General features: G+C 45.6%; 1 protein-coding gene across 1 annotated transcript in view; it reads right to left on the reverse strand.

Annotated features, from left to right (window-relative positions):
* Nucleotides 1-5,303: 5,303 nt before the first annotated feature.
* Nucleotides 5,304-26,467, reverse strand: part of LOC142760440 (G-protein coupled receptor 35-like) — a 30,896-nt gene continuing 9,732 nt past the window's right edge. The window contains exon 2 of the mRNA XM_075863630.1: nt 5,304-6,378. Coding sequence (XP_075719745.1) covers nt 5,429-6,378 — 950 coding nt within the window. The 3' untranslated portion in view covers nt 5,304-5,428. The remainder of the gene's footprint in view (nt 6,379-26,467) is intronic.

Below are 26,467 nucleotides of genomic sequence, written 5' to 3' on the forward strand. Positions count from 1 at the left end.
TTTAGGCAACCTAGGCCACCAATAGTTTCTGGCAATGAGGTGCTTGGTACCCAGGATGCCTGGATGACCAGATAGTGCGGAGTCATGATTTTCCCTAAGTACCCTTAGCCGGAATTGCAGGGGAACAAACAGCTTTTTCTCAGGAAGGTTCCCGGGAGCTGAACCTTAATCAGCCGCAATTTCAGAGACTAAATCAGAATCAATAGAGGAAATTATTATACCTGGAGGCAAAATACAAGCAGGATCTTCCTCCGAAGGAGGGCTGGCCATGAAGCTATGCGACAGTGCATCAGCCTTAATATTTTTAAACCCAGCCCTATAGGTAACTAAAAAAGTTGAATCTGGTAAAAAATAACGCCCATCGAGCTTGTCTCGGGTTTAGCCTCCGGGCAGATTCTAGGAAAACCAGATTCTTGTGGTCGGTAAGGACCGTTACCTGGTGCCTAGCCCTTCCAGGAAGTGGCGCCACTCTTCAAATGCCCATTTAATGGCTAAGAGTTCGCGGTTGCCAATATCATAGTTACTCTCAGTGGGCGAAAACTTCCTGGAGAAGTAGGCACAGGGACGGAGATGGGTGAGGGACCTGGTACCCTGGGACAAGACAGCCCCCACTCCCACCTCGGATGCGTCAACTTCCACGATAAATGGCTTCATTTGGTTGTGCTGAACCAGCACCGGGGCCGAGATAAAGCACTTCTTAAGGACCTCAAAAGCCTGGACAGCCTCAGGAGGCCAGTGGAGGAGATCAGCACCTTTGCGAGTGAGGTCCGTAAGAGGCTTAGCGATGACCGAGAAGTTAGCAATAAATCTCCTGTAATAATTAGCGAACCCCAAGAAGCACTGTAACGCCTTCAGGGAGGCAGGTTGGACCCATTCCGCCACAGCCTGGACCTTGGCGGGGTCCATGCGGAATTCATGAGGAGTGAGGATTTGACCCAAAAATGGTATCTCCTGCACCCCAAACACACATTTTTCGGTCTTCGCAAACAGTTTGTTTTCCCGAAGGACCTGGAGCACCTTCTTGACATGCTCAATGTGGGTGGACCAGTCCTTGGATAACACAAGTATGTCATCAAGGTACACTACAAGAAATACCCCCAGGTAATCTCTTAAAATCTCATTTATGAAATTCTGGAAGACCGCGGGAGCATTACACAACCCAAAGGGCATGACGAGGTATTCGAAATGACCTTCGGGCGTGTTAAACGCAGTCTTCCACTCATCCCCCTCTTTGATGCGGATAAGGTTATACGCCCCCCGTAGATCAAACTTAGAGAACCATTGGGCCCCCTGAACCTGATTAAAGAGATCAGGAATCAAAGGAAGGGGATACTGGTTCCTTACAGTGACCTTATTCAAGTTACGGTAGTCAATGCATGGCCTGAGACCACCATCCTTCTTCCCTACGAAGAAGAAGCCAGCACCTACCGGAGAAGTAGAGGGGTGAATGTAACCCTTGGCAAGGCATTCCTGGATATACTCTCTCATGGCTTCACGTTCGGGACAAGAGAGATTAAATATCCTACACTTAGGGAGCTTAGCTCCTGGTACCAAATCGATAGCGCAATCGTATTCTCTATGAGGAGGTAACACTTCGGAGGCCTCCTTAGAGAAAACATCAGCGAAGTCCTGAACAAACTCAGGTAGCGTGTTCACCTCCTCAGGGGGAGAAATAGAATTAACAGAAAAACATGTCGTCAAGCATTCATTACCCCATTTGGTAAGATCCCCAGTATTCCAGTCAAACGTAGGATTATGCAACTGCAACCAGGGAAGGCCTAAAACCAAATCAGACGATAATCCCTGCATCAACAGTACAGAGCACTGCTCCAAATGCATGGAGCCAACAAGGAGTTCAAAAACAGGGGTATGCTGTGTAAAATAACCATTAGCAAGAGGAGTGGAGTCGATACCCACTACCGGGACAGGTTTAGGCAAATCAATCAAAGGCATAGCTAGAGACATAGCAAATTCCACAGACATGATATTAGCAGACGACCCTGAATCCACGAAGGCACTGCCGGTAGCAGACCTACCACCAAAAGAGACCTGAAAGGGAAGCAAGATTTTATTACGTTTCATATTTACGGGAAATGCCTGTGCGCCCAAGTGACCTCCCCGATGATCACTTAGGCGCGGAAGTTTTCCGGCTGCTTATTCTTACGCCTAGGACAGGTGTTCACTTGATGCTTGTCATCCCCACAATAGAAGCAGAGACCATTCTTCCTGCGGAACTCTCTACGTTGTCGGGGGGACACGGAGGCCCCGAGTTGCATAGGTACCTCCGAGTCTTCCATGGAAGAGCGAAGAAACGGAACCTCGGGAGGCATCATGGGGGAGTCAGAGGGAAAAACACAAAAACGTTCAAGTTGTCGTTCCCTGAGACGTCGGTCAAGTCGTACCGCTAAAGCCATAACCTGGTCTAGGGAGTCAGAAGAGGGATAGCTAACTAGCAGGTCTTTCAGGGAATTCGACAGACCCAACCTAAACTGGCACCTTAAGGCAGGGTCATTCCACCGAGAAGCTACGCCTAACTTCCTAAAGTCAGAACAATACTCCTCAACAGGTATCTTACCCTGACGTAAGGTCACCAGCTGACTCTCGGCAAAGGCAGTCCTGTCAGTCTCGTCATAAATGAGTCCGAGAGCAGAAAAGAAAAGATCAACGGAGGAAAGTTCAGGGGCGTCAGGAGCCAAGGAGAAGGCCCATTCTTGGGGCCCTTCCTGGAGCCGGGACATAATTATACCCACCCGCTTGCTCTCAGAAGGAGGAGTGGGGCTTTAAGCGAAAATAGAGCCTACAACTCTCCCGAAAGGAGAGAAAAGTCTTCCGGTTCCCTGAGAACCGGTCAGGCAACTTGAGGTGGGGTTCAAGAGGTGAGGTGAGGGGCACTACCATGATAGCATCAGGCTGGTTGACCCTCTGTGCCAGGGCCTGGACCTGTAGGGAGAGACCCTGCATTTGCTGAGCCAGGGTCTCAAGGGGGTCCATAGTAGTGTGAGGGACCAGGGTAGAGTAGGTATATTGCTTGTGATTATTTAATGATGGGGGTAGGGAAACAGACAAGTGAGCCCTAATCTACCTGCCACTCAGTCCCTGCCTACTTGCAACGACCTGCCCTAGGTGACGGGGTACAACTGGGCAACGGTCCCTACGCTCAATAAGTGCACGAAGACAAACAGACAAGGGTACACAGAAGCTAAGGGAAATGGGGCAGTTGCCCACGGCAACACCGTGAGCAACAAGAGAGGTGAACGAGCCGAGTCAAACCAGGAGTGTACGAGGTACCAAACGCAGAGCAGGAGAGTAGTCAGTAAGCCAGGGTCAATATGAAGCAGGGTCAAATAGTTCAGAAGCTGCAGCAGGGCCAGGAAACCAAACGAGAAGAATCACAAGCAAGGAGGAACAGGAAAGGCAAGTATAAATAGACAGAGGGACAGGAGCTAGCTCCGTCTCGCCAGGCTGTGATAGGCTCTCCCACTCCTAAGCCTGCCATCCTGAGTGGTGGAAGATGGAGTCAGTCTCACAGACATAGAAGCAGGTGCAGACTGATTACCTATGGGCGTTGACACAGAAGCTGTGCCTGGCAGATCCTTTACACTGGCAGACAATCCATGGTCTACCGCTTCATGGCAGATCTATTGTTATTCTGAGATGCTATCACTTCATACTAATAGCACTTACTGTTGACTAGGACAAATCTAGGTGGTATCCTATGACAATATCACTTTAAAAGTCACTATGCTCTTCAGTACAACCCATACTACTAATACCAAAGTTTGCTTGAAGAGATTGCATGGCTGTGTGTGCTTGATTTGATGCACCTGTTTGCAATGGATGTGGCTGAAACAGTTGAACTCAATAATTAGGAGGGGTCCTCCACATATTTTTCGCCATTTAATGTAGTAATGTACTCCGCAAAAGCCCAAAAGAATGTCATTGTGTTACACAACCACAAATTAAGAAACCTTTGCCTCATTCTACAGGAAATTTATCAGACACATATTTATTTGTGTCTATAGTTTAAGTTTAAAGAATTTCCGTTTAGATTTGTAGCAAATAGTTGTGGTCAGTTCTAACATGTACACAATGACAGTGTGAGCAAGCTGACAGTTCTGGGAACCCTGATAGGAGATAGTGTGAGAATTTTGAAACACTTCGATTATCTTAGAGATATTTACAAGTAGCTATCAGATGATTGAGGTTGGAAACTGGGTGGGTTTTTGCACATTAGTACCTCAACTTCCTTTTTGAAAATGTTTTTCATTCTTACACATGCCATATTGTTTATATAGGTCTGTAGCACTGTGTTTAGGTCGGACTGTAGCGTGTGCATGGACGAAGAACGCCAATGGAGGTATTTGTCTTATGATCTGTGCCATTGAAGAATCGGCTATTTCCCAAGGGCCAAAGAGTTAAAGGGACCCTAAGAGGAACCTCATCTGAAGTTGTCAGTGGGTTATCTTAAATCACAAAAACAGCCTTTGCCACTTGATGCTGACTTGAGTATCTCAAAAATAATATCACTGAGCCGGTGTGGTGATAATAATCTGCAATAATAAATGTTCTACATTGCCTTTCTTTAATACCTAAGTGCATACTAGTACTACAACCAACGTACTAGTATGCATTGCAATTAAGGCTTGTAAATAGGTTTTGTTTTTTTGTAGAAATGAGTAAATAAAAAACTATACAATAATGTGGTCCTGCATGAAAAATTGGATTTTCCATTTTCCGTACACCCTCCGAAATGCTGGGAAGTATCACATTTGTAAATCTGTATGACCGATACACAGGCGGTGGATTACTAATTGGTGATTATTGATCCACTGATGGTTGAATACTTAATTTATTAGTGATATTATTGGGCTTCGGATTATTGGCCCTGGATCAATAATCTATTTATGTAATACACATTTAAAGACCTGAGTAAATCAGCATTACTGGACTTTCTTCCATTGGATTTAGTCTCAGAACCCAAAGCGCCACTACTATGTTCATATGCATATAAAAGATGCTAATGTATTTACACTTGTGTATGCATATATATATATATATATATATATATATATATATATATATATATAAAATCAATAGTTCACACACTGGAATAGAAAACACTGCTGAGAAAAATATAGGCAAAAATACTGTAATAAATTAATGATTATAACATTTGCATACTGCAACGTAAGACAGAGATGCTATAAGAGTCTAACATGGTACCATACCTTCAAACCTGCTAAATATGTATTAAACCAATTCTGAAACATAAATGCAGACAGAGACTATCTCAGTGTGTTGCATGGATCAATCTGTATGACCAATGTATCCAAAGTGTATGGAAGTATTAGGTGACCTATAGTGGTACAATCATATTAAACCCCTAAACCTTTGTCAGTATTTCATACTAGACACAATCCTTTACTTTCTATATACTAGACTCGTGTGTTAGGTCCTGGATTAGTTGTTTTTTGAATCTTGGAAAGAGTGAAGCTTTTTCCCAGAATTCCTTTGCCACAAAGTAATAGCAGATGCTATCAAGGCAGCAGTTAAGGTCACTAAGGCCTTGTGTGATATGGACAATATCATTAATCTTCTTTAAAAGTAAGCAATCTACACTTGTGGATTCAATAACAAACCTTACAATATTTCCAATACTAAGGGGCAAAAAGCAAAACAGGAAAATTGCCAGATTAGTTTTTACTATGCTGATGGTTTTTGCAATGTCCTTTTCTTCATTCATGCTCATCTTCTCCTTCTTCTTTAGGGTACTTATAATTTGTGTTGAGCAGAAAATCAGTATGACCATTGGGATACAAGACCCAAGAACAGTAAAATACAAAGCTCTCTTTAAAGGTCTTGTTGTCACTTTTCGGAAACAAAATGATGAGTCTCTGAATCCTAAATTTGTGGCAAGCTCGAGGTAGAGACGTGTTGCTATAAGGAGCAACCAAATAATCAAACAAGCCAATGCTGCCTTCTTTGGTGAGCGTACAGTTCTTGCTCTCATTGGAAACTTTATAGCCACATATCTGTCTACAGATATTAAAGTGATGACGGCAATGCCCATGTATGTGTTAAAAAAATAAGAAAAACGTAGCGCATCGCACAACGTGATATCCAAATTCCATTCATATTGAGTGTTGTAAATACGGAATGGAAGAGTAAGCAACAGGCAGCAATCGCTAAAAAGAAGGCTCATCATGAATACTCTTGTCTCAGTCCACTTCTTCATTTTAAAGCAGAAAACCCAGATAGCAAGTGAGTTGAATATTGTTCCAAAAATAAAGATGCATATGAGTAGGGTCATCAAAAAAATTTCTACTTTCGCGTTTCTTGTCTTCATTATTACAGAACAATTTGAGTTGCTATTATTGGCTGCAATAAAACATAGTTACATAATTAGTACCATTGAAAAAAAGACAACCATCAAGATTTTCAGGGCCATATTTATCACTAGGCAATGGGGGTGCAGTGCCTAGGGCGTCCAGCAGGGGGGGGGAGCGGCTGGAGAATCTCTTTTTTTTTTTAAATTAAAAACGTAACTCATGACCTGACTGGCCAGCTGTCAGGTCACTCACAGGGCAGGGGGGGGGGTGCGCTTCACCAGCGCTCCTTAGGCTGTAAGACACGCTCTCTGTTAATGGATTGGCCAAAACTGCTTACGTGAGCAGCTGTGGCCAATCCGAGAACAGTGGGCGTGTCTTAGACTCAGTCTAAGAAGCTCTGTAGGGAAACGGACGGCAGAGTAGGACAGAAGGGCACCGCAGCAGGTCAGGTAAGTATTAGTACATGTTCTGTGTATTGTAATGTAGGGTTGCACGATGCATCAATACTATTTGGATGCCGTGCACCCTCAAACTGTTCAATACCGTTAATTAATGTATTTCGATACTAAGCTGTGAGGCTGCACAGCTTAGTATCGTAATACATGAATGTAGTCAGAGCGGGGCTGCGGCTGTGTAATACATGTGTAATACAGGCAGCCATTGCCCCACTCCTGACAACAAGTGTGTGAGCGCGGTCAGCATGAGGTGATGCGGCCGGCGCTGCACTAATAAGTGCCGGCATTGAAGACAGAGAACATGGTGGGCGCTTTGCAAAACAACCCCATATTCTGTCTTCAGTGCTGATGCTACCGCTCATTAGTGCAGCGCCGGCCGCATCACCTCATGCTCACCGCACGCACGCACGCACGCACGCACGCACGCACGCACGCACACACACACACACACACACACTTATTGTCAGGAGTGGGGCAATGGCCGTACACAGCCACAGCCCTGCTCTAGCGGCGGAGATCAGAGAAACCGCTCATCTCTGCCACTATTCCCCTGAATGCTGCGATGAAAGCTGACCGCAACATTCAAGGGGAAAATGCGAAGGGGGGATGCCCCTTTGATCGAGTCACAGACGAGATTGAGGGACATACAATATATGGGCAAAGCCCAGGGTCCATTGAAGGACTAGGGGTATGTCTTAACAACTGCCTGTGTACTATCAGTACACAGGCTAATGTACTGGCATATAGATATATGCAAGTACATAAAAAAGTAAACATAAAATATTGTTAAATAAAAATTAAAAAAAAAATACACACACACAGGTTTTACAATAAACCATAAAATAAGTCTCAATACATAAAATATACACACTTTCGGTCTTGTCGCGACCGTAATAACCTGCACAACAAATTTATAGTGTCATTCATAATGTGTACACTGTAAGAAAATAAATAAAAACTGCTTTCTTCCACTTATTAATGTGAGACACGAGGCATTATAAATTTGATACCTCCATGTGCCTCTCACTAATAGTAATTAACCCTATCATGTACCTCCCAAATTAACCCAATCTTGTCCATTATGACTGTGAGAAACACAATGGGGTTAATTACTATTAATATGAGGCACGTGGAGGTTAAAAATTAATCACACCAAGTGCCTTACATCAAAAAATGGAAGCACTTTTTTTTTTTTGTTGTTGGCAAAGTATCGTTTTGGTATTGAGAATCGCAATACTACACAAAGTATCAGTATCGAAGTCCAAATTCTGGTATCGTGACAACCCTAATGTAATGCACTGTATTCAATTGTATCCGCGTCCTTAGGAAGCAGATACAATTAAAAGCGCAGGTGAAACAAGGGAACCATTAAGTGGCGTAACTACCGCCGTAGCAGCCGTAGCGGCTGCTACGGGGCCCCCTGGCTTGAGGGGGCCCGTGTCGCCAACCGCCACGGGCCCCCACCATGGCCAGAGGCTCCACTAGCAGCCTCTATGGCTGCTACAGCGCGACTCCACTGAATACGACTACGGCAGAGCAGGGAGGTATCTCCCCGCTCTGCCATTAAACAAAATACATGTATCCCCTATCCACAGGATAGGGGATACATGTGTGATCGCTGGCATTGATAGGGAGAACGGGGGACTGAAAGTCCCCTGAAGTTCTCCATCACAAACCTCGGACTTCCGGGGTCTGCGTCGGCAGCTCCGTAGAAATGAATGGAGCGCCGGTCGCGCTTGTGCGCATGCGTGACCAGCGCTCCTTTCATTTTTATTGAGCTGCGCAGACGCCGGAAGTCAGGTTAGTCATGGAGAACTTCGGGGGACTTTCGGTCCCCCGTTCTCCTTATCGCTGCCAGTGATCACACATGTATCCCCTATCCCGTGGATAGGGGATACATGTCTTTTGTAGGACACACTGTAGGTCGCATTTTTTTGGGAGGGGGGAAGCTGTATGGCGTTCCCTACAGGGGGGGCTGTATGGCGTTCCCTACATGGCGGGGCTGTATGGCATTCCCTACAGGGGGGGCTGTATGGCGTTCTCTACAGGCGGGGCTGTATGGCGTTCTCTACAAAGGGGGCTGTATGGCGTTATCTACAGGGGGCTGTATGGAGTTATCTACAGGGGGATGTATGGCGCTGTCTACAGAGGGGGCTGTATGGCGTTATCTACAGGGGGATGTATGGCGTTATCTACAGGGGGATGTATGGCGTTATCTACAGGGGGGCTGTATGGCGTTATCTACAGGGGGGACTGTATGGCGTTATCTACAGGGGGATGTATGGCGCTATCTACAGAGGGGGCTGTATGGCGTTATCTACAGGGGGATGTATGGCGTTATCTACAGGGGGGACTGTATGGCGTTATCTACAGGGGGCGGTATGGCGTTATCTACAGCGGGCTGTATGGCGTTATCTACAGGGGGATGTATGGCGCTATCTACAGAGGGGGATGTATGGCGTTATCTACAGGGGGATGTATGGCGTTATCTACAGGGGGATGTATGCCGTTATCTACAGGGGGGCTGTATGGCGTTATCTACAGGGGGGACTGTATGGCGTTATCTACAGGGGGATGTATGGCGCTATCTACAGAGGGGGCTGTATGGCGTTATCTACAGGGGGGCTGTAAAAAAGGCACTATCTACAAGGGGGGGTTGTGGGACACCCAGGGGAGGGGGGCCCCAGTCAAAAGTTTGCTATGGGGCCCAGTCTTTCCTAGTTACGCCCCTGGAACCATTAGTTCCCTTCCTCATCATTTGGTGCTTTGCTTTCTAGTGGCACATGCGGTACGATGAGATAAATGATGCAGGCCTGATGAGAAAAGACCAGGCCTGCATCAACGGAAACTTTATTGCTGAGTTCCGCCGCTGCTAGTAACTCCTAGTGCAGGGATTCCTTTGTATCTGAAGGAGTCCCCGCACTAGCTTTACAGTGGCACACGCACCCGATATGTGGAAAAATTCTGGCGCATCTCTGGTGATCCTGCGCCAGGCTCAGTAAGCTCAGTAAAGGCTCAGTAAACTAAACAGTGCCAACTCTAAGCTGTCATTGGTTAGTTTACATCATGTGGTGGCCGGTTACCTAAGTTCATTGGCCTACTTTTAAAAGTAAGCCAATGAACGGAGGTAACATGGGACCACGTGATGTAAATTAACCATTAAAAGCTAAGAGCTGTCATCTGCTTAGTTTACTGTCACAGACCCAGGAAGGCAAGTATGATAGAAGTTTAGCTTTTTTACTTATTAATGTTACTAATGTTTTTTTTTTTGTTTTTTTTAAAGGTTCGGTCATTGAACTACGTCGGATTCGAGGACTACTTCGATGATGGCGGGTTTTTTTTTCAATAAATTGGTTAACGAGGGTTGTGCGGGGGTTTTTATTTCAATAAAATATTTTTTTTGTGTGTCTTTGTTTTTTTTTTTACTTTATTACTACTGTCTTAGTAATGGTGGCTGTCTGATAGACAGCGTTCATTACTAAGACGCGGCTTAGGGTTAGCCGGTGAAGAGGCTAACACTAACCCCCCATTATTACCCTGGTACCCACCGCCACCAGGCGTGCTGGGAAGAGCCATGTACGATCCAGTACCTCACCATCTGAACTGATGGTCCGGTACTGGGGCAGCTGCAGGCCAGAATTACTAGGCTGGGAAAGCCCAAAAACTGGGGGCCGTCCCACCCTGGTAATGCTGGGCTGCTGCTGCTTTATTGTATCTGACTGGTTATGAAAAATGGGGGTTTCTTGGGTTTCTAAAGTTTTCTAGTTTACTTAGTGCAGACGTTGCAGAAAACAACAGTGAGGAAAATAGCTTGCGGTGTGGAATTTACATTCTGCAGCATGCTCAGTCTGTTACGGAGAAGTAGCAGATTTTTACTGCTTATTTCAGCCTTTGCAATGCAAAGGCTAGAACGTGCGGCAGATTCGCTGCAAAATCTGCCACGTTTGTATGAATCCTCACATATGCAAATTTTGCATTAGATTCAATGCGTAATTGCTACGAATTTGCATCAAAATCTGCAGCAGAAAATGTCCGCCACGTCCGAACATTCCCTTATGCTAAGGCAGCATTGTCATCTCCGGAGAGTCCCAGAAAACTGCAGCACTTAACTGGCCTGCTAGCAGGCTGGCCTCCTGGGATGACGTTTCATCCCAGGAGACCGCTGCAGCCTGTGATTATAAGATTTCTTTTTTTCTCTGATTTTTTCGGTGGAATTGCTGCAAACCTGCTGCAAAAAAAAACAATAACTGCTACTTGTTGCGGGTTTTACCTCCCCATTGAATTCAATAGGGGAAACCTGCAACAAATAAGCAGCATTTACGCAAATACAATTGACGTGCTGCAGCATAAAATTCCGCACCACAGGTCAATTTCTGAGCGTTTTTTTCCGCTCAGTATTTACACCGTGTTCCAAATTATTATGCACATTGGATTTAAGTATCATAAACATTTAATTATTAGTTTTTCAATTAAACTCATGGATGGTATTGTGTCTTAGGGCTCTTTGGCTCATTGTAATCAATCTCAGACACCTGCGATAATTAGTTTTCCAGGTGTGACCAATCAAAGGAAAACTACTTAAAGGAACAGTGTCATGGCAAATAATTTTTTAATATGTTAAAGATGTTAGTGCTGTAATAAAAACGTTTATATTCATTTGTGTGTTTGTGTTTTACTGTTTCTTATTTTTACACTTTTTCTTCCCTATGGGGGCTGCCATTTTTTGTTCCATTTCTGTGTGTGTCGATTAACGACACACACAGACATGGAGTACGGCAGCCACAGTCCCATAGGGACTGTGAACGGCTCCCGTCCCATTCACGTCCGTGTACGGCGTCTGTGTGGGAACTGCGCATGCGCCGCTCCCACACAGTCCTATTCGAAATTGGCGCCGTCCGGCGCCATTTTCCTGTGGACCGGAAGTCGCGGCCGGACTGTAATATTACTACTTCCGGTCGCGGCTTCCGGACTTGTGCACATGGAACAGCGGCAGCAAAGGGAGCGGACGGGCCGGAGGGAGCCGCGGCGGCAGGAGCAGGTAAGCGATTTCAATGTATGTTAGTGTTTGTGTGTGTTTACTACTGTATGTAAACCTACTACACTGTGGGTTACCTCAAAAAATGGCGACACACAGTGTAGGAGGTTAAACCTTTCAAACCCCTCGTTTATCCCGGCACTAGCTAGGATAAAGGAGGGGGGGATGCTGAGAGCTCACTAGAGCGAGAGCTTTTAACCCAATGTTGCAATGCTGCAATTTTGGGAACTAGCTCCAACTAGCTCCATCTAGTGACCAAAAATGGGTAGTATTATAAATTTGAAAAATTTTATAATATTTCCTGACTCGCGAAAAAAATAAAAAAAATTTGAACAATGTTTAATCACCCACACACTAAATGTTTAAATTTTTAAAAAAAAACATGTTTTTGGGGCGACACCATGCCTTTAAGGGCATGGCCAGACGTAGCGGATTTGCTCTGGAATTCCGCTGCGGACACTCCGCAGCGGAAATCCGCAGCGGACCCGTTTCTCCATTGCCTTCCACAGCTTTGTGGTTGAGTTCGTTTGCACGTTGCGGACAATTCCGCTGCGGAGCATAGGCTGCGGTGCGGAATTTGGTGTCCGCATCATACAATGATCGTTGCGGACGTGTGGCGGACTGGTTGCGGACTCATTGCGGAATTTCTCCATTGACTTCAATGGAGATTCAAAATTCCGCAATGAAGTCCGCAGATGTAATGTAGATGTTATGTGTGCTGCGGAGCGTATTGGTTTTTTAACATGACATTTCTTCATTCTGGCTGAACCTATGTGTATTTCTAGGTCTACAGCCAGACTGAGGAAGTCAATGGGGCTCCCGTAATTACGGGTGACTACGTGTGTGCACCCATAATTACGGGTCACTACGTGTGTGCACCAGTAACTACGGGAGCGTTGCTAGGCGACGTCAGTAAATAGTCACTGTCCAGGGTGCTGAAAGAGTTAAGCGATTGGCAGTAACTGTTTCTGCACTCTGAACAGTGACTACCGATCACAATATACATCAACCTGTATAAAAAATAGAAGTTCATACTTACCGAGAACTCCCTGCTTCTTCCTCCAGTCCGGCTTCCCAGGATGGCGTTTCGGTCTAAGTGACGGCTGCAGCCAATCACAGGCTGCAGCGGTCCCATGGACTGCCGCCTCATCCAGGGAGGTCGGGCTGGATGCCGAAAGAGGGACGCGTCACCAAGACAACGGCCGGTAAGTATGAAATTATTTTACTTTCACTAGGGAAAGTGCTGTCCTGTGCTGTCCTGCACTGATAGAGAGAAGAGAAGTACTTTCACCTCAATACGCAGCGGCTAGTCCGCATCAATTTAATGCCCATTTTGGGCAGATCCGCAACAGAATCTGCAACGCAGATTCTGTGCGGCATTGATGCGGACAGTTGCGGAAGAAATCCGCCACGTCTGGGCATGCCCTAAGAAGGACGTTCCACATTATTAGGCAGGCCACAGGTTTCAAGCAATATGGGAAAGAAAAAAAGGATCTCTCTGCTGCCGAAAAGCGTGAAATAGTGCAATACCTTGGACAAGGTATGAAAACATTTGATATTTCAAGAAAACTTAAGCGTGATCATCGTACTGTGAAAATATTTGTGGCTGATTCAGAGCACAGACGGGTTCGTTCAGATAAAGGAATAATGAGGAAGGTTTCTGCCAGACAAATTAATAGGATTAGGAGAGCCGCTGCTAAAATGCCATTGCAAAGCAGCAAACAAGTATTTGAAGCCGCTGGTGCCTCTGGAGTCCTCAAGGTGAAGGATCCTCCAGAGGTTTGCAAGTGTGCATAAAGCTATTATTCGGCCACCCCTAAACAATTCTCACAAGCAGAAACGGTTGCAGTGGGCTCAGAAATACATGAATACAAATTTTCAAACCGTGTTGTTTACTGATGAGTGCCATGCAACCCTGGATAGTCCAGATGGATGGAGTAGTTGATAGTTGGTGAATGGCCACCATGTCCCAACAAGGCTGCAACGTCAGCAAGGAGGTGGCGGAGTCATGTTTTGGGCTGGAATCATGGGGACAGAGGTGGTAGGCCCCTTTAGGGTCGCTGACGGTGTGAAAATGACCTCTGCAAAGTATGTAGAGTTTATGACTGACCACTTTCTTCCGTGGTACAAAAAGAAGAACCGTGCCTTCCGTAGCAACATTTTCTTCATGTATGACAATGCACCATCTCATGCTGCAAATAATACCTCTGTGTCATTGGCTGCTATGGGCATAAAAGGAGAGAAACTCATGGTGTGGCCCCCATGTTCCCCTGACCTCAACCCTATTGAGAACCTTTGGAGCATCCTCAAGCAAAATATCTATGAGGGTGGGAGGCAGTTCACATCAAACACAATAGCTATGGGAGGCTATTCTGACATCCTGCAAAGATATTCAAGCAGAAACTGTCCAAATACTCACAAATTCAATGGAAGCAAGAATTGTGAAGGTGATATCAAAGAAGGGGTCCTATGTTAACATGTAACTTGGCCTGCTAAGTTTTTTTTGATTGAAAGAGCTTTTAATTTCTGTAAATATGACCTCCTGATGCTGAAAATTCAACAAATTACCATTTTATTTCTCTTTACAACCTTTAAAATGTTTTGATCTCCGTTGTGCATAATAATTTGAAACAGTGCATTTTGAGTTTTTTATTTCTAAAAAAAAAATCTTTTTCATTAGGAGATTTGTTCAATAAAATTCACATTATACTCCAACGGTTGATGGCTTGAAGATTATACTGACTGTCATTTCAATTGACTATTTAGGAAAATCAGCGAAAAATAACATTTGCATAATAATTTGGAATGCGGTGTAATTGACCTGTGGTGCGAAAGTTCATTCTGCAGCATGTCAATTGTCTTTACCTAAACGCTGCATATCTGTTGCGGGATTTTTTGCGGTGGATACGCAGCGATCCCGCCGCAAAAAACGGAACTCAGAAAAAAATAAACTTACCTGGGAGTCTGTGTTTCATCCTCCTGGGATGACGCTTCATTTAATGTGAACGCCGCTTCCGCCCGCAAAAGTCACAACACGGCTTTCTGTTGCGGGTATTGCATCCCCATTGAATTCAATGGGGAAAACCGGCAACAGAAAATCAACACAAATGCAGCATAAGTCGGTATATGCTCCAGATATAAATTCTGCACCGCAGGTCAATTTATTAACGTTTACGCTGTCTTTTTTTCTGCAGCGTGGGAGTGAGATTTTCTAAATCTTATTCGCTTTGCTGCTTCTGTAAATGCTGCAGAATTTACACACAGAATTACGTTGCGGAAATTCCACAGAGTTTACGCTACGTGGGAGCCTGGCCTTAATTCACATTATGGTGATTATTAGGTGACCACAAGGGTATTACTGTCTACCACTCTATCTCCCTGAATTCTAAAACAAATGTCCATTGTGTTGTGGAGTGTGCGCGCTGAGAACATTCTATAGTATAAAATCAGTTAAGTTAAGCACGGAGTCCGTCAAACTGCCTACTTCCAGTATTTAAAACTCCATCATATCTTACAGGCACAATTCAGATTCCTTTGTGTATAAGGGCCTGTTCACATCAACATTGCCCTTCCGTTGAGGTTTCCGTCGGTGGTTTCCATCGGGTTAACCCCTCAACGGAAAGGCAAACGTAAACGTTAGCTTCCGTTTGCATTACCATTGATCTCAATGTTGATGGATACATTACTAAAGGTTTCCGTTTGTCACCGTTGTGACAGGGTTCTGTAGTTTTTGACAGAATCAATAGCGCAGTCGCCTGTCATTGAATTCTGTGGTGCTGTGAATCGGGCTGTGTCTTTCCAAAAAAAAGGTATTAGCGCAGCTGCCTTGCTAATTTCTTTCTCATGTGCATTTATTCTTTGCTAGTTTCTTCCTCATGTGCTAAAGTAGATATTTCAGAGGATATTACAAATAGGGGAAACTCTTAAATTCAGGTTGATGGGTAAAAAAAATTCCCTAAAAGCCACTGCCCTAAAACCCACATGAAAAATTTTGAAAAGAAAAAAAAGGAACTGTGGTCACACCACAAACATATTGGCCAACATTTAATACGACTAGTGTATTTTGCTCCAGTCAAAGTGGGGAGAGTACAGTTGTAATGTCGGGGTAGGGAAACAGACAAGTGAGCCCTAATCTACCCGCCACTCAGTCCCTGCCTACTTGCAACGACCCGCCCTAGGCGACGGGGTACAACTGGGCGACGGTCCCTACACTCAATAGGTGCATGACAGACAAACAGACAAGGGTACAAAGAAGCCAGGGAAATGGGGAAGTTGCCCACGGGAACACCGTGAGCAACAAGCGAGGTGAACGAGCCGAGTCAAACCAGGAGATGAGCGAGGTACAAAAACGCAGAGCAGAAGAGTGATCAGAAAAGCCAAGGTCAATCACAAGCAGAGGATCAGTAGTTCAAGAAGCTGCAGCAGGGCCAGTAAACCAACAGAGAAGAATCACAAGCAAAGGAGGAACAGGAAAGGCAGGTATAAATAGACAGAGGGCGGGAGCTAGCTCCGTCTGGCCAGGCTGTGATAGGCTCTCCCACTCCTAAGCCTGCCATCCTGGGTGGTGGAAGATGGAGTCCGTCTCACAGACATAGAAGCAGGTGCAGACTGATTACCTATGGGCGTCGACACAGAAGTTGTATCTGGCAGATCCTTTACAGTACCCCCCCTTTTATGAGGGGCCACCGGACCCTTTCTAGGTGGACCTGGTTTATTGGGGAAACGAAGGTGGAACCTCCTGAGCAATACCCCAGCGTGAACATCCCGGGCGGGTACCTAAGTCCTCTCCTCAGGCCCGTATCCCCTCCAATGGACCAGGTACTGGAGGGAGCCTTGGACCATCCTGCTGTCCACAATCTTGGCCACCTCGAATTCTACCCCCTCAGGGGTGAGAACAGGGACCGGAGGTTTCCTCGAGGGAGCCAAGGACGGGGAGCAGTGTTTAAGGAGGGAGGTATGAAACACGTTGTGTACTCGAAAAGACGGGGGCAACTCCAGTCGGAAGGAGACAGGGTTAAGGACTTCAATGACCTTGTATGGCCCTATAAACCGGGGAGCAAACTTCTTGGACGGGACTTTAAGGCGCAAATTTTTTGACGATAGCCACACCAGATCCCCGACCACAAACAAGGGGTTAGTAGAACGTCTTCTATCTGCCTGAGTCTTTTGTATGCTCTGGGACTCCTCTAGGTTCTTCTGAACCTGGGCCCAGACTGTGCACAGTTCCCTATGAACGAAATCTACCTCGGGATTGTTGGAACTACCAGGTGAAACGGAGGAGAACCGTGGATTAAACCCAAAATTACAGAAAAAGGGGGAGACCCCTGACGAGTTACCGACCCGGTTATTAAGGGAAAATTCGGCGAGGGGAATGAATGAGACCCAATCATATTGACAGTCAGAGATAAAACACCTTAAATATTGTTCTAGAGACTGATTAGTCCTCTCAGTTTGGCCATTAGTTTCAGGATGGAAGGCAGAGGAGAAGGACAAATCAATCTCCAACTTTTTACAGAAGGCTCTCCAAAACAATGAAACAAATTGTACCCCTCTGTCAGAAACAATATTGACAGGGACCCCATGGAGACGCAGGATGTGTTTGACAAACAAGGTAGCTAACGTCTTAGCATTGGGTAGTTTTTTGAGGGGCACAAAGTGGCACATCTTACTGAAGCGCTCTACTACAACCCACACCACCGACTTGCCTTGAGATGGAGGCAAATCGGTGATGAAATCCATGGAGATATGGGTCCAAGGTCTCTGGGGAACAGGCAAAGAACATAGTAAGTCCGCTGGTCTGGACCTGGGAGACTTGGACCTAGCACAAACTTCACAAGCGGCGACGTAGGCCTTAACGTCTTTAAGCAACCCAGGCCACCAATAGTTTCTGGCAATGAAGTGCTTGGTACCCAGGATGCCTGGATGGCCAGATAGTGCAGAGTCATGATTTTCCCTAAGTCCCCTTAGCCGGAATTGCTGGGGAACAAACAGCTTGTTCTCAGGAAGGTTCCCGGGAGCTGAACCTTGATCAGCCGCAATTTCAGAGACTAAATCAGAATCAATAGAGGAAATGATTATACCTGGAGGCAAAACACAAGCAGGATCTTCCTCCGAAGGAGGTCTGGCCATTAAGCTACGCGACAGTGCATCAGCCTTAATATTTGTAGACCCAGCCCTATAGGTGAACAAAAAGTTGAATCTGGTAAAAAATAACGCCCATCGAGCTTGTCTCGGGTTTAGCCTCCGGGCAGATTCTAGGAAAACCAGATTCTTGTGTTCGGTAAGGACCGTTACCTGGTGCCTAGCCCCCTCCAGGAAGTGGCGCCACTCTTCAAATGCCCATTTAATGGCTAAGAGTTTGCGGTTGCCAATATCATAGTTACTCTCAGTGGGCGAAAACTTCCTGGAGAAGTAGGCACAGGGGCGGAGATGGGTGAGGCACCTGGTACCCTGGGACAAGACAGCCCCCACTCCCACCTTGAACGCGTCAACCTCCACGATAAATGGCTCCATTTGGTTGGGCTGAACCAGCACTGGGGCCGAGATAAAGCACTTCTTAAGGACCTCAAAAGCCTGGACAGCCTCAGGAGGCCAGTAGAGGAGATCAGCACCTTTGCGAGTGAGGTCCGTAAGAGGCTTAGCGATGACCGAGAAGTTAGCAATAAATCTCCTGTAATAATTAGCGAACCCCAGGAAGCACTGTAACGCCTTCAGGGAGGCAGGTTGGACCCATTCCGCCACAGCCTGGACCTTGGCGGGGTACATGCGGAATTCATGAGGAGTGAGGATTTGACCCAAAAACGGTATCTCCTGCACCCCAAACACACATTTTTCTGTCTTAGCAAACAGTTTGTTTTCCCGAAGGGCCTGGAGCACCTTCCTGACATGCTCAATGTGGGAGGACCAGTCCTTGGAAAACACAAGTATGTCATCAAGGTACACTACAAGAAATACCCCCAGGTAGTCTCTTAAAACCTCATTTATGAAATTCTGGAAGACCGCGGGAGCATTACACAACCCAAAGGGCATGACGAGGTATTCGAAATGACCTTCGGGCGTGTTAAACGCAGTCTTCCACTCATCCCCCTCTTTGATGCGGATAAGGTTATAAGCCCCCCGTAGATCAAACTTAGAGAACCATTGGGCCCCCTGAACCTGATTGAAGAGATCAGGAATCAAAGGAAGGGGATACTGGTTCCTTACAGTGACCTTATTCAAGTTTCGGTAGTCAATGCATGGCCTAAGACCACCATCCTTCTTCCCTACGAAGAAGAAGCCAGCACCTACCGGAGAAGTAGAGGGGCGAATGTAACCCTTGGCCAGGCATTCCTGGATATACTCTCTCATGGCTTCACGTTCGGGACAAGAGAGATTAAATATCCTACCCTTAGGGAGCTTAGCTCCTGGTACCAAATCAAATGTGCAATCATATTCTCTATGAGGTGGTAACATTTCGGAGGCCTCTTTATAGAAAACATCAGCGAAGTCCTGAACAAACTCAGGTAGAGTGTTCACCTCCTCAGGGAGAGAAATAGAATTTAGAGGAAAACATGACGTCATGCATTCATTACCCCATTTGGTAAGATCCCCAGTATTCCAGTCAAAAGTGGGATTATGCAACTGCAACCAGGGAAGGCCTAAAACCAAATCGGACGACAATCCCTGCATCACCAGTACGGAGCACTGCTCCAAATGCATGGAGCCCACAAGGAGTTCAAAAACAGGGGTATGCTGTGTAAAATAACCATTAGCAAGAGGAGTGGATTCGATACCCACTACCGGGACAGGTTTAGGCAAATCAATCAATGGCATAGCTAGAGACATAGCAAATTCCACAGACATAATATTAGCAGAAGACCCTGAATCCACGAAAGCACTGCCGGTAGCAGACCTACCACCAAAAGAGACCTGAAAGGGAAGCAAGATTTTATTACATTTCCTCCCCGATGGTCACTTAGGCGCGGAAGTTCTTCCGGCTGCTTATTCTTACGCCTAGGACAGTTGTTCACTTGATGCTTGTCATCCCCACAGTAGAAGCAGGGACCATTCTTCCTGCGGAACTCTCTACGTTGTTGGGGGGACACGGAGGCCCTGAGTTGAATAGGTAAGTCCGAGTCTTCCGTGGAAGAACGAAGCAACGGAACCTCGGGAGGCATCATGGGGGAGTCAGAGGAGAAAACACAAACACGTTCAAGTCATCATTCCCTGAGACGTCGGTCAAGTCGTACCGCTAAAGCAATAACCTGATCTAGGGAGTCAGAAGAGGGATAGCTAACTAGCAGGTCTTTCAGGGCGTTCGACAGACCCAATCTAAACTGGCACCTTAAGGCAGGGTCATTCCACCGAGAAGCTACACACCACTTCCTAAAGTCAGAACAATACTCCTCAACAGGTCTCTTACCCTGACGTAAGGTCACCAGCTGACTCTCGGCAAAGGCAGTCTTGTCAGTCTCGTCATAAATGAACCCGAGAGCAGAAAAGAAAAGATCAACGGAGGAAAGTTCAGGGGCGTCAGGAGCCAAGGAGAAGGCCCATTCTTGGGGCCCGTCCTGGAGCCGGGACATAATTATACCGACCCGCTGGCTCTCAGAACCAGAGGAGTGGGGCTTTAAGCGAAAATAGAGCCTACAACTCTCCCAAAAGGAGAAAAAAGTCTTCCGGTCCCCTGAGAACTGGTCAGGCAACTTGAGGTGGGGTTTAAGAGGTGAGGTGAGGAGCACTACCAGGGCAGCATCAGGCTGGTTGTCCCTCTGAGCCAGGGCCTGGACCTGTAGGGAGAGGCCCTGCATTTGCTGAGCCAGGGTCTCAAGGGGGTCCATAGTAGTTTCAGGGACCAGGGTAGACTAGGTATATGGGCTTGTGATTATGTAATGTCGGGGTAGGGAAACAGACAAGTGAGCCCTAATCTACACGCCACTCAGTCCCTGCCTACTTGCAACGACCCGCCCTAGGCGACGGTGTACAACTGGGCGACGGTCCCTACACTCAATAGGTGCACGACAGACAAACAGACAAGGGTACAAAGAAGCCAGGGAAATGGAGAAGTTGCCCACGGGAACACCGTGAGCAACAAGCGAGGTGAACGGCTGTCAGACTCTCCTACTAACCACCAATGGGTAAGACTCTTTACTAACCGAGGGAAAGGGTGGCTGCATTCGTTTCTTGAACGATTTATACATTAGCACGTTATCATAGCTCTGCTACCAGTAAACACTATTGACACTGTGTCATGGCATGAAAACCAGTGCTTCCTACATTATTTACCACCCATACCTCATAGTTATCTCTATGTGAATCTGATACTATTCCCCATATGTTATAGGTAGTCTGTTCATAACGTGTTCTTACTGGAAATATAACAGTGTCGTCTTGTCCATTTTGTACCTTTTTAAGTATTTTGTACGTATGTTATTATGTGTTAATAAAGTAATATTTTAATACATGGCCTCTAAGCTCCTCTTCTCTCTCCAGTGTATAAAAGTTAAAAAATGTTGCCTAAACTACGTTTCCTTGAAGACCATGGCAACTTTTCGAATTAAGAAAACCGACCACCAATAAATGAATAACTTTTGATAATTAAGCATATAAAAAGGCACAAATCATCTATTTTAAAATATAAAAAGACAGGTACAACCCTATTGAATACACTACTATCCTGCTAATGTGTCCCTGTCTAGTCAGAGCAACCAACCTGAGAGGGGCGATCCAATCTCTGTCCTACCTCTAAATACTACCTATTAGGGGCCTACACCTCCTATTAGGGGTATTACTTAGAAGGAAGGGGTATAGGGGAATGGGGCAGGAGGCCCAGAATGACTATGCTCAACCAGACAGGAAACACCAAGTAATATATGCGTGAAATTTACACCAATAAAATACAAATCACTCCACCCACTACGAACGGGTCAGAAAAAACATCACCGGCTGCCCTAAATTATAAAGTCTACAGGTTTGTCAATATAGTATATACACACCGTGTATTGAAAAGGGCCTTTCTCCCATGAAATTTATACACAAGTATGTCATATAGTTGTACTGCTATGTGTTGTAGCTGAAAAGTACGATTTCCGACCATGAATTACAGAAACAGCATAGCTTGATGAACTACGCTGTTTCCGTAACTCTCATAGTAGTGAATGACAGTTACAGAAGCGTATCATGAGAGCTATGCTGTTTCCGTAACTACCATTCAGTTCTATGGGACTTATGTAAACAGCGTAGCTCAGCGAGCTACACTGTTTCTGTAATTCATGGTCGGGAATCACACTTTTCAGCTACAATACAGATCGTAGAATAGGGTTTACGGGGCTTCATTCTACAGATAGGTGCGGGTCCCATAGGTGGGACCCACATCTATCTGACATTTATGACATATCCTGTGGATAGGTCATATATGTCCCTGATTGGAAAATCCCTTTAACACTTGTTGATTGAATAATGTTAATAATCTTTCACACCTCGCTCCTTAGGCTGGGTTCCCACAGTGCAGATTTGCTGCAGATTTTGCATGTATTTTTTAAGCCAAATCCAGGAAAGGTACATTAGCTGAATAATTATATAAAGAAAGGCCTTATTGGTCTGCTTTCCTGGATCCAGATCTGGTTTTGGCTTTCAAAATGCAGGCAAAATCTGCAGCAAATCTGCACTGTGGGAACTCGGCCTTAAGGCAGTTGCGTAGCTGGGTGGGGCAGGTGGGGCATGTGCCCCGGGCGCAACTAGGTGGTAGGGAAGGGGGGCGCAATAGCAGATCGCTGCTGATAGGCGCCCTGTATATCGGACTCCAGCAGCAGCGATAAGCATTAGGAAAAGCCAGGAGTTCATGCGGCGGCATTCTGACTGGGGTCTGTGACGGCCCGGGAGTGGACTAATCTAGTCACCTGACCTGTCACCTGACCTCACTGGTCCACTCCCGGGCTCTCACTGACCCTAGTCAGAAGGAACTCCGCCGCTGCCTGCGCCACATGACCACCTCGGCTCCTCCGGTGAGTCACGCCAGGCAGAGCGGAGAGTGGTAGAGGTAGGCTACTGTACCGCTCTCCGCTCTGGAGTGTGGTGCTATTTACAAGTGGGGTGGCGGGCTGTGTGTGGCACTATATACAAGGAGGCCTGTGTTGGTGCTGTTTATAAGGGGGGGCGCTGTGGCGCTATTTTACAAGGGGGGTCAGTGTGGCGCTATTTACAAAGGGGAGGGGAGTGTGCCGCTATCTACAAGGGGGCAGCGGGCTGTGTGTGGCACTATCTACAAGGACGGCTGTGTTGGGGCTGTTTACAAGGGGGGCTGTGTATGGCGCTATCTACAAGGGGCTGTGTTTGGCACTATTTACAAGGGGGCTGTGGCTGTTTACAAGGGGGGCACTGTGGCGCTATTTTACAAGGGGAGTCAGTGTGGCACTATTTACAAGGAGGGGCTGTGTGGCGCTATATACAAGTGGGGCTGTGTGGCATTATCTACAAGGGGACTGTGTGGCACTATCTACAAGCGGGGGCTTGTGTGGCACTACCTACAAAGGGGGCTGTGTGTGGCGCTATTTACAAGGGGGGCTGTGTGTCATTATCTACAACAGGGGGGCTGTGTGGTGCAATCTACAACAGGGTGGTTGTGTGGCGTTAACTACAAGGGGGCTGTGTGTGGAGCTATCTACAGGGGGTTGTGTGGTGTTATATACAGGAGGGGGGCTGTGTGGAGTTATATATAAGAGGGGAGCTGTGTGTGGTACTATCTTCAATCAGCTGTGTGTGGCACTATCTACAGGGGGTTGTGTGGTGTTATATACAAGAGGGGGCTGTGTGTGGCGCTCTCTACAGGGGCCTGTGTGTGGTGCTATCTACAAGGGGTCTGTGTATGGCACTACCTATAGGCAGCTGTGTGTGGCATTATCTACAAGGGGCTGTGTGTGGCCTCTTTAATTCATGTTCTTCTAATTTATTGTTATGGTAAGTCCCTTATATAACTATATCGCTTGTAAAATGTAAAAATAGTTTTATGGTCGAGTTACATTAAAAAAATAGTGAAAAAACCATTACACCTCATTGATTGGTAGAGCAAGCAATCACGGTGAGGGGGAAGGAGATGTCGGGAAAGAAGTTGGGGGGGGGGGAGCCAATCTGAATCTTTGCCCTGGGTGCAGGAGAACCTAGCTACGCCTCTGCGTAAGGTAAAGCCACGCGTAGTGAAGTTATTCCACTGCATGTTTGGCTGAAAATTCACGGCATATGCACATTATTGCAACAGAATTGACATGCTACTGAATTCCAAAATGTTTGCTGATTTTTTTCTGCTACATGTGGATGAAGTTTTGAAAACCCCATAAGTATGAAGAACTAATGTCAAATAATGGGACAAATTATAAATGGGATATTTTCAAATCTACTTTGGGTAATTATAGTGCAAAATGTATTCCTATAGGTAAGAAGAATAAACAACTAAAATTAAATCCCACATGACTTACACCTTCTGTAAAAAAGGGCATTTAAAAAATACAAATCTGAGGGTACAGCTGTAGCCTTTGTAAATTATAAAGAGCTTAATAAAATCTGTAAAAAGGTAATAAAATCTGTAAAAATACAAAATGAAAGGCAGGTGGCCAAGGATAGTTAAACAAATCCCCAAAAATTCTTCAAGTATATAAATGCAAAAAAGCCAAGGTCTGAACATGTAGGACCCCTAGATAGTGGTAATGGGGAGTTGGTCACAGGGGATCAAGAGAAGGCAGAGTTACTAAATGGGTTCTTTAGCTCTGTAAATACAACAGAAGAAAGAGCAGCTGATGTAGCCTCTGCCAGTGCTGTTAATATATCAGTTGATATACTGAATTGGATGAATGTAGATATGGTTCAAGCTAAATTAAATTAAATAAATGTGCACAAGGCCCCGGGACCAGATGGGTTACACACTAGAGTTCTTAAAGAGCTTAGTTCAGTTATTTCTGTCTCCCTCTTCATAATATTTAGAGATTCTCTAGTGACTGGTATAGTGCCAAGGGACTGGCGCAGGGCAAATGTGGTGCCTATTTTAAAAAAGAGCTCTAGGTCTTCCCCGGGTAATTATAGACCAGTAAGCTTAACATCCATCGTGGGTAAAATGTTTGAGGGGCTATTGAGGGACTATATACAGGTTTATGTGACAAAAAATAGTATTATAAGTGACAGCTGGCACGGTTTTACGAAGGACAGAAGTTGTTAAACTAACCTGATATGTTTTTATGAAGAGGTGAGCAGAAGCCTAGACAGAGTGGCCGCTGTGGGTATAGTGTTTTTGGACTTTGCAAAGGCATTTGACACTGTCCCTCATAGACGTCCAATGGGTAAATTAGGGACTATAGGTTTAGAAAATATAGTTTGTAATTGGATTGAGTATTGGCTCAAGGACCGTATCCAGAGAGTTGTGGTCAATGATTCTTACTCTGAATGGTCCCCGGTTATAAGTGGTGTACCCCAGGGTTCAGTGCTGGGACCACTATTATTCAACTTATTTATTAATGATATAGAGGATAGGATTAATAGCACTATTTCTATTTTTGCAGATGACACCAAGCTATGTAATATAGTTCAGTCTATGGAAGGTGTTCGTGAATTGCAAGCGGATTTAAACAAACTAAGTGTTTGGGCATCCAGTTGGCAAATGAAGTTCAATGTAGATAAATGTAAAGTAATGCATCTGGGTACCAACAACCTGCATGCATCATATGTCCTAGGGGGAGCTACACTGGGGGATTCACTTGTTGAGAAGGATCTGGGTGTACTTGTAAATCATAAACTAAATAACAGCATGTAGTGTCAATCAGCTGCTTCAAAGGCCACCCGGATATTGTCGTGTATTAAAAGAGGTATGGACTCGCGGGACAGGGATGTAATATTACCACTTTACAAAGCATTAGTGAGGCCTCATCTAGAATAAGCAGTTCAGTTCTGGCTCCAGTTCATAGAAAGGATGCCCTGGAGTTGGAAAAAATACAAAGAAGAGCATCAAAGCTAATAAGGGGCATGTAGAATCTAAGTTATGAGGAAAGATTAAAATAATTAAACCTATTTAGCCTAGAAAAAAGACGACTAAGGGGGGACATGATTAATTTATATAAATATATTAATGGCACATACAAAAAATATGGTGAAATCCTGTTCCATGTAAAACCCCCTCAAAAAACAAGGGGACACTCCCTCCGTCTGGAGAAAAAAAGGTTCAACCTGCAGAGGCGACAAGCCTTCTTTACTGTGAGAACTGTGAATCTATGGAATAGCCTACCGCAGGAGCTGGTCACAGCAGGGACAGTAGATGGCTTTAAAAAAGGCTTAGATAATTTCCTAGAACAAAAATATATTAGCTCCTATGTGTAGAAATTTTTCCCTTCCCTTTTCCCCTCCCTTGGTTGAACTTGATGGACATGTGTCTTTTTTCAGCCGCACTAACTATGTAACTATTATATTGAAAACTGTTGCAGATTTCCGCACCGAAAATCCTCGAAAAAATGTGCAACGTCTGAAGATAGCTTTAGGCTGGGTTCCCTCGGGTCGAATATACTGTGTAAAAACTTAGCAGCGTATCCAACCTGGGACCCGCAGCACATTCCGTCAGAAAAAGCACACCACGTTGTGGTGCAGTTTTTCGGACGAAATTTCCGCTGCTTACCCGCTCCCTCTCTTCTGGCTGG

Source organism: Rhinoderma darwinii, chromosome 4 (assembly GCF_050947455.1).
Source record: "Rhinoderma darwinii isolate aRhiDar2 chromosome 4, aRhiDar2.hap1, whole genome shotgun sequence".
In the NCBI taxonomy this organism is placed as follows: domain Eukaryota; kingdom Metazoa; phylum Chordata; class Amphibia; order Anura; family Rhinodermatidae; genus Rhinoderma; species Rhinoderma darwinii.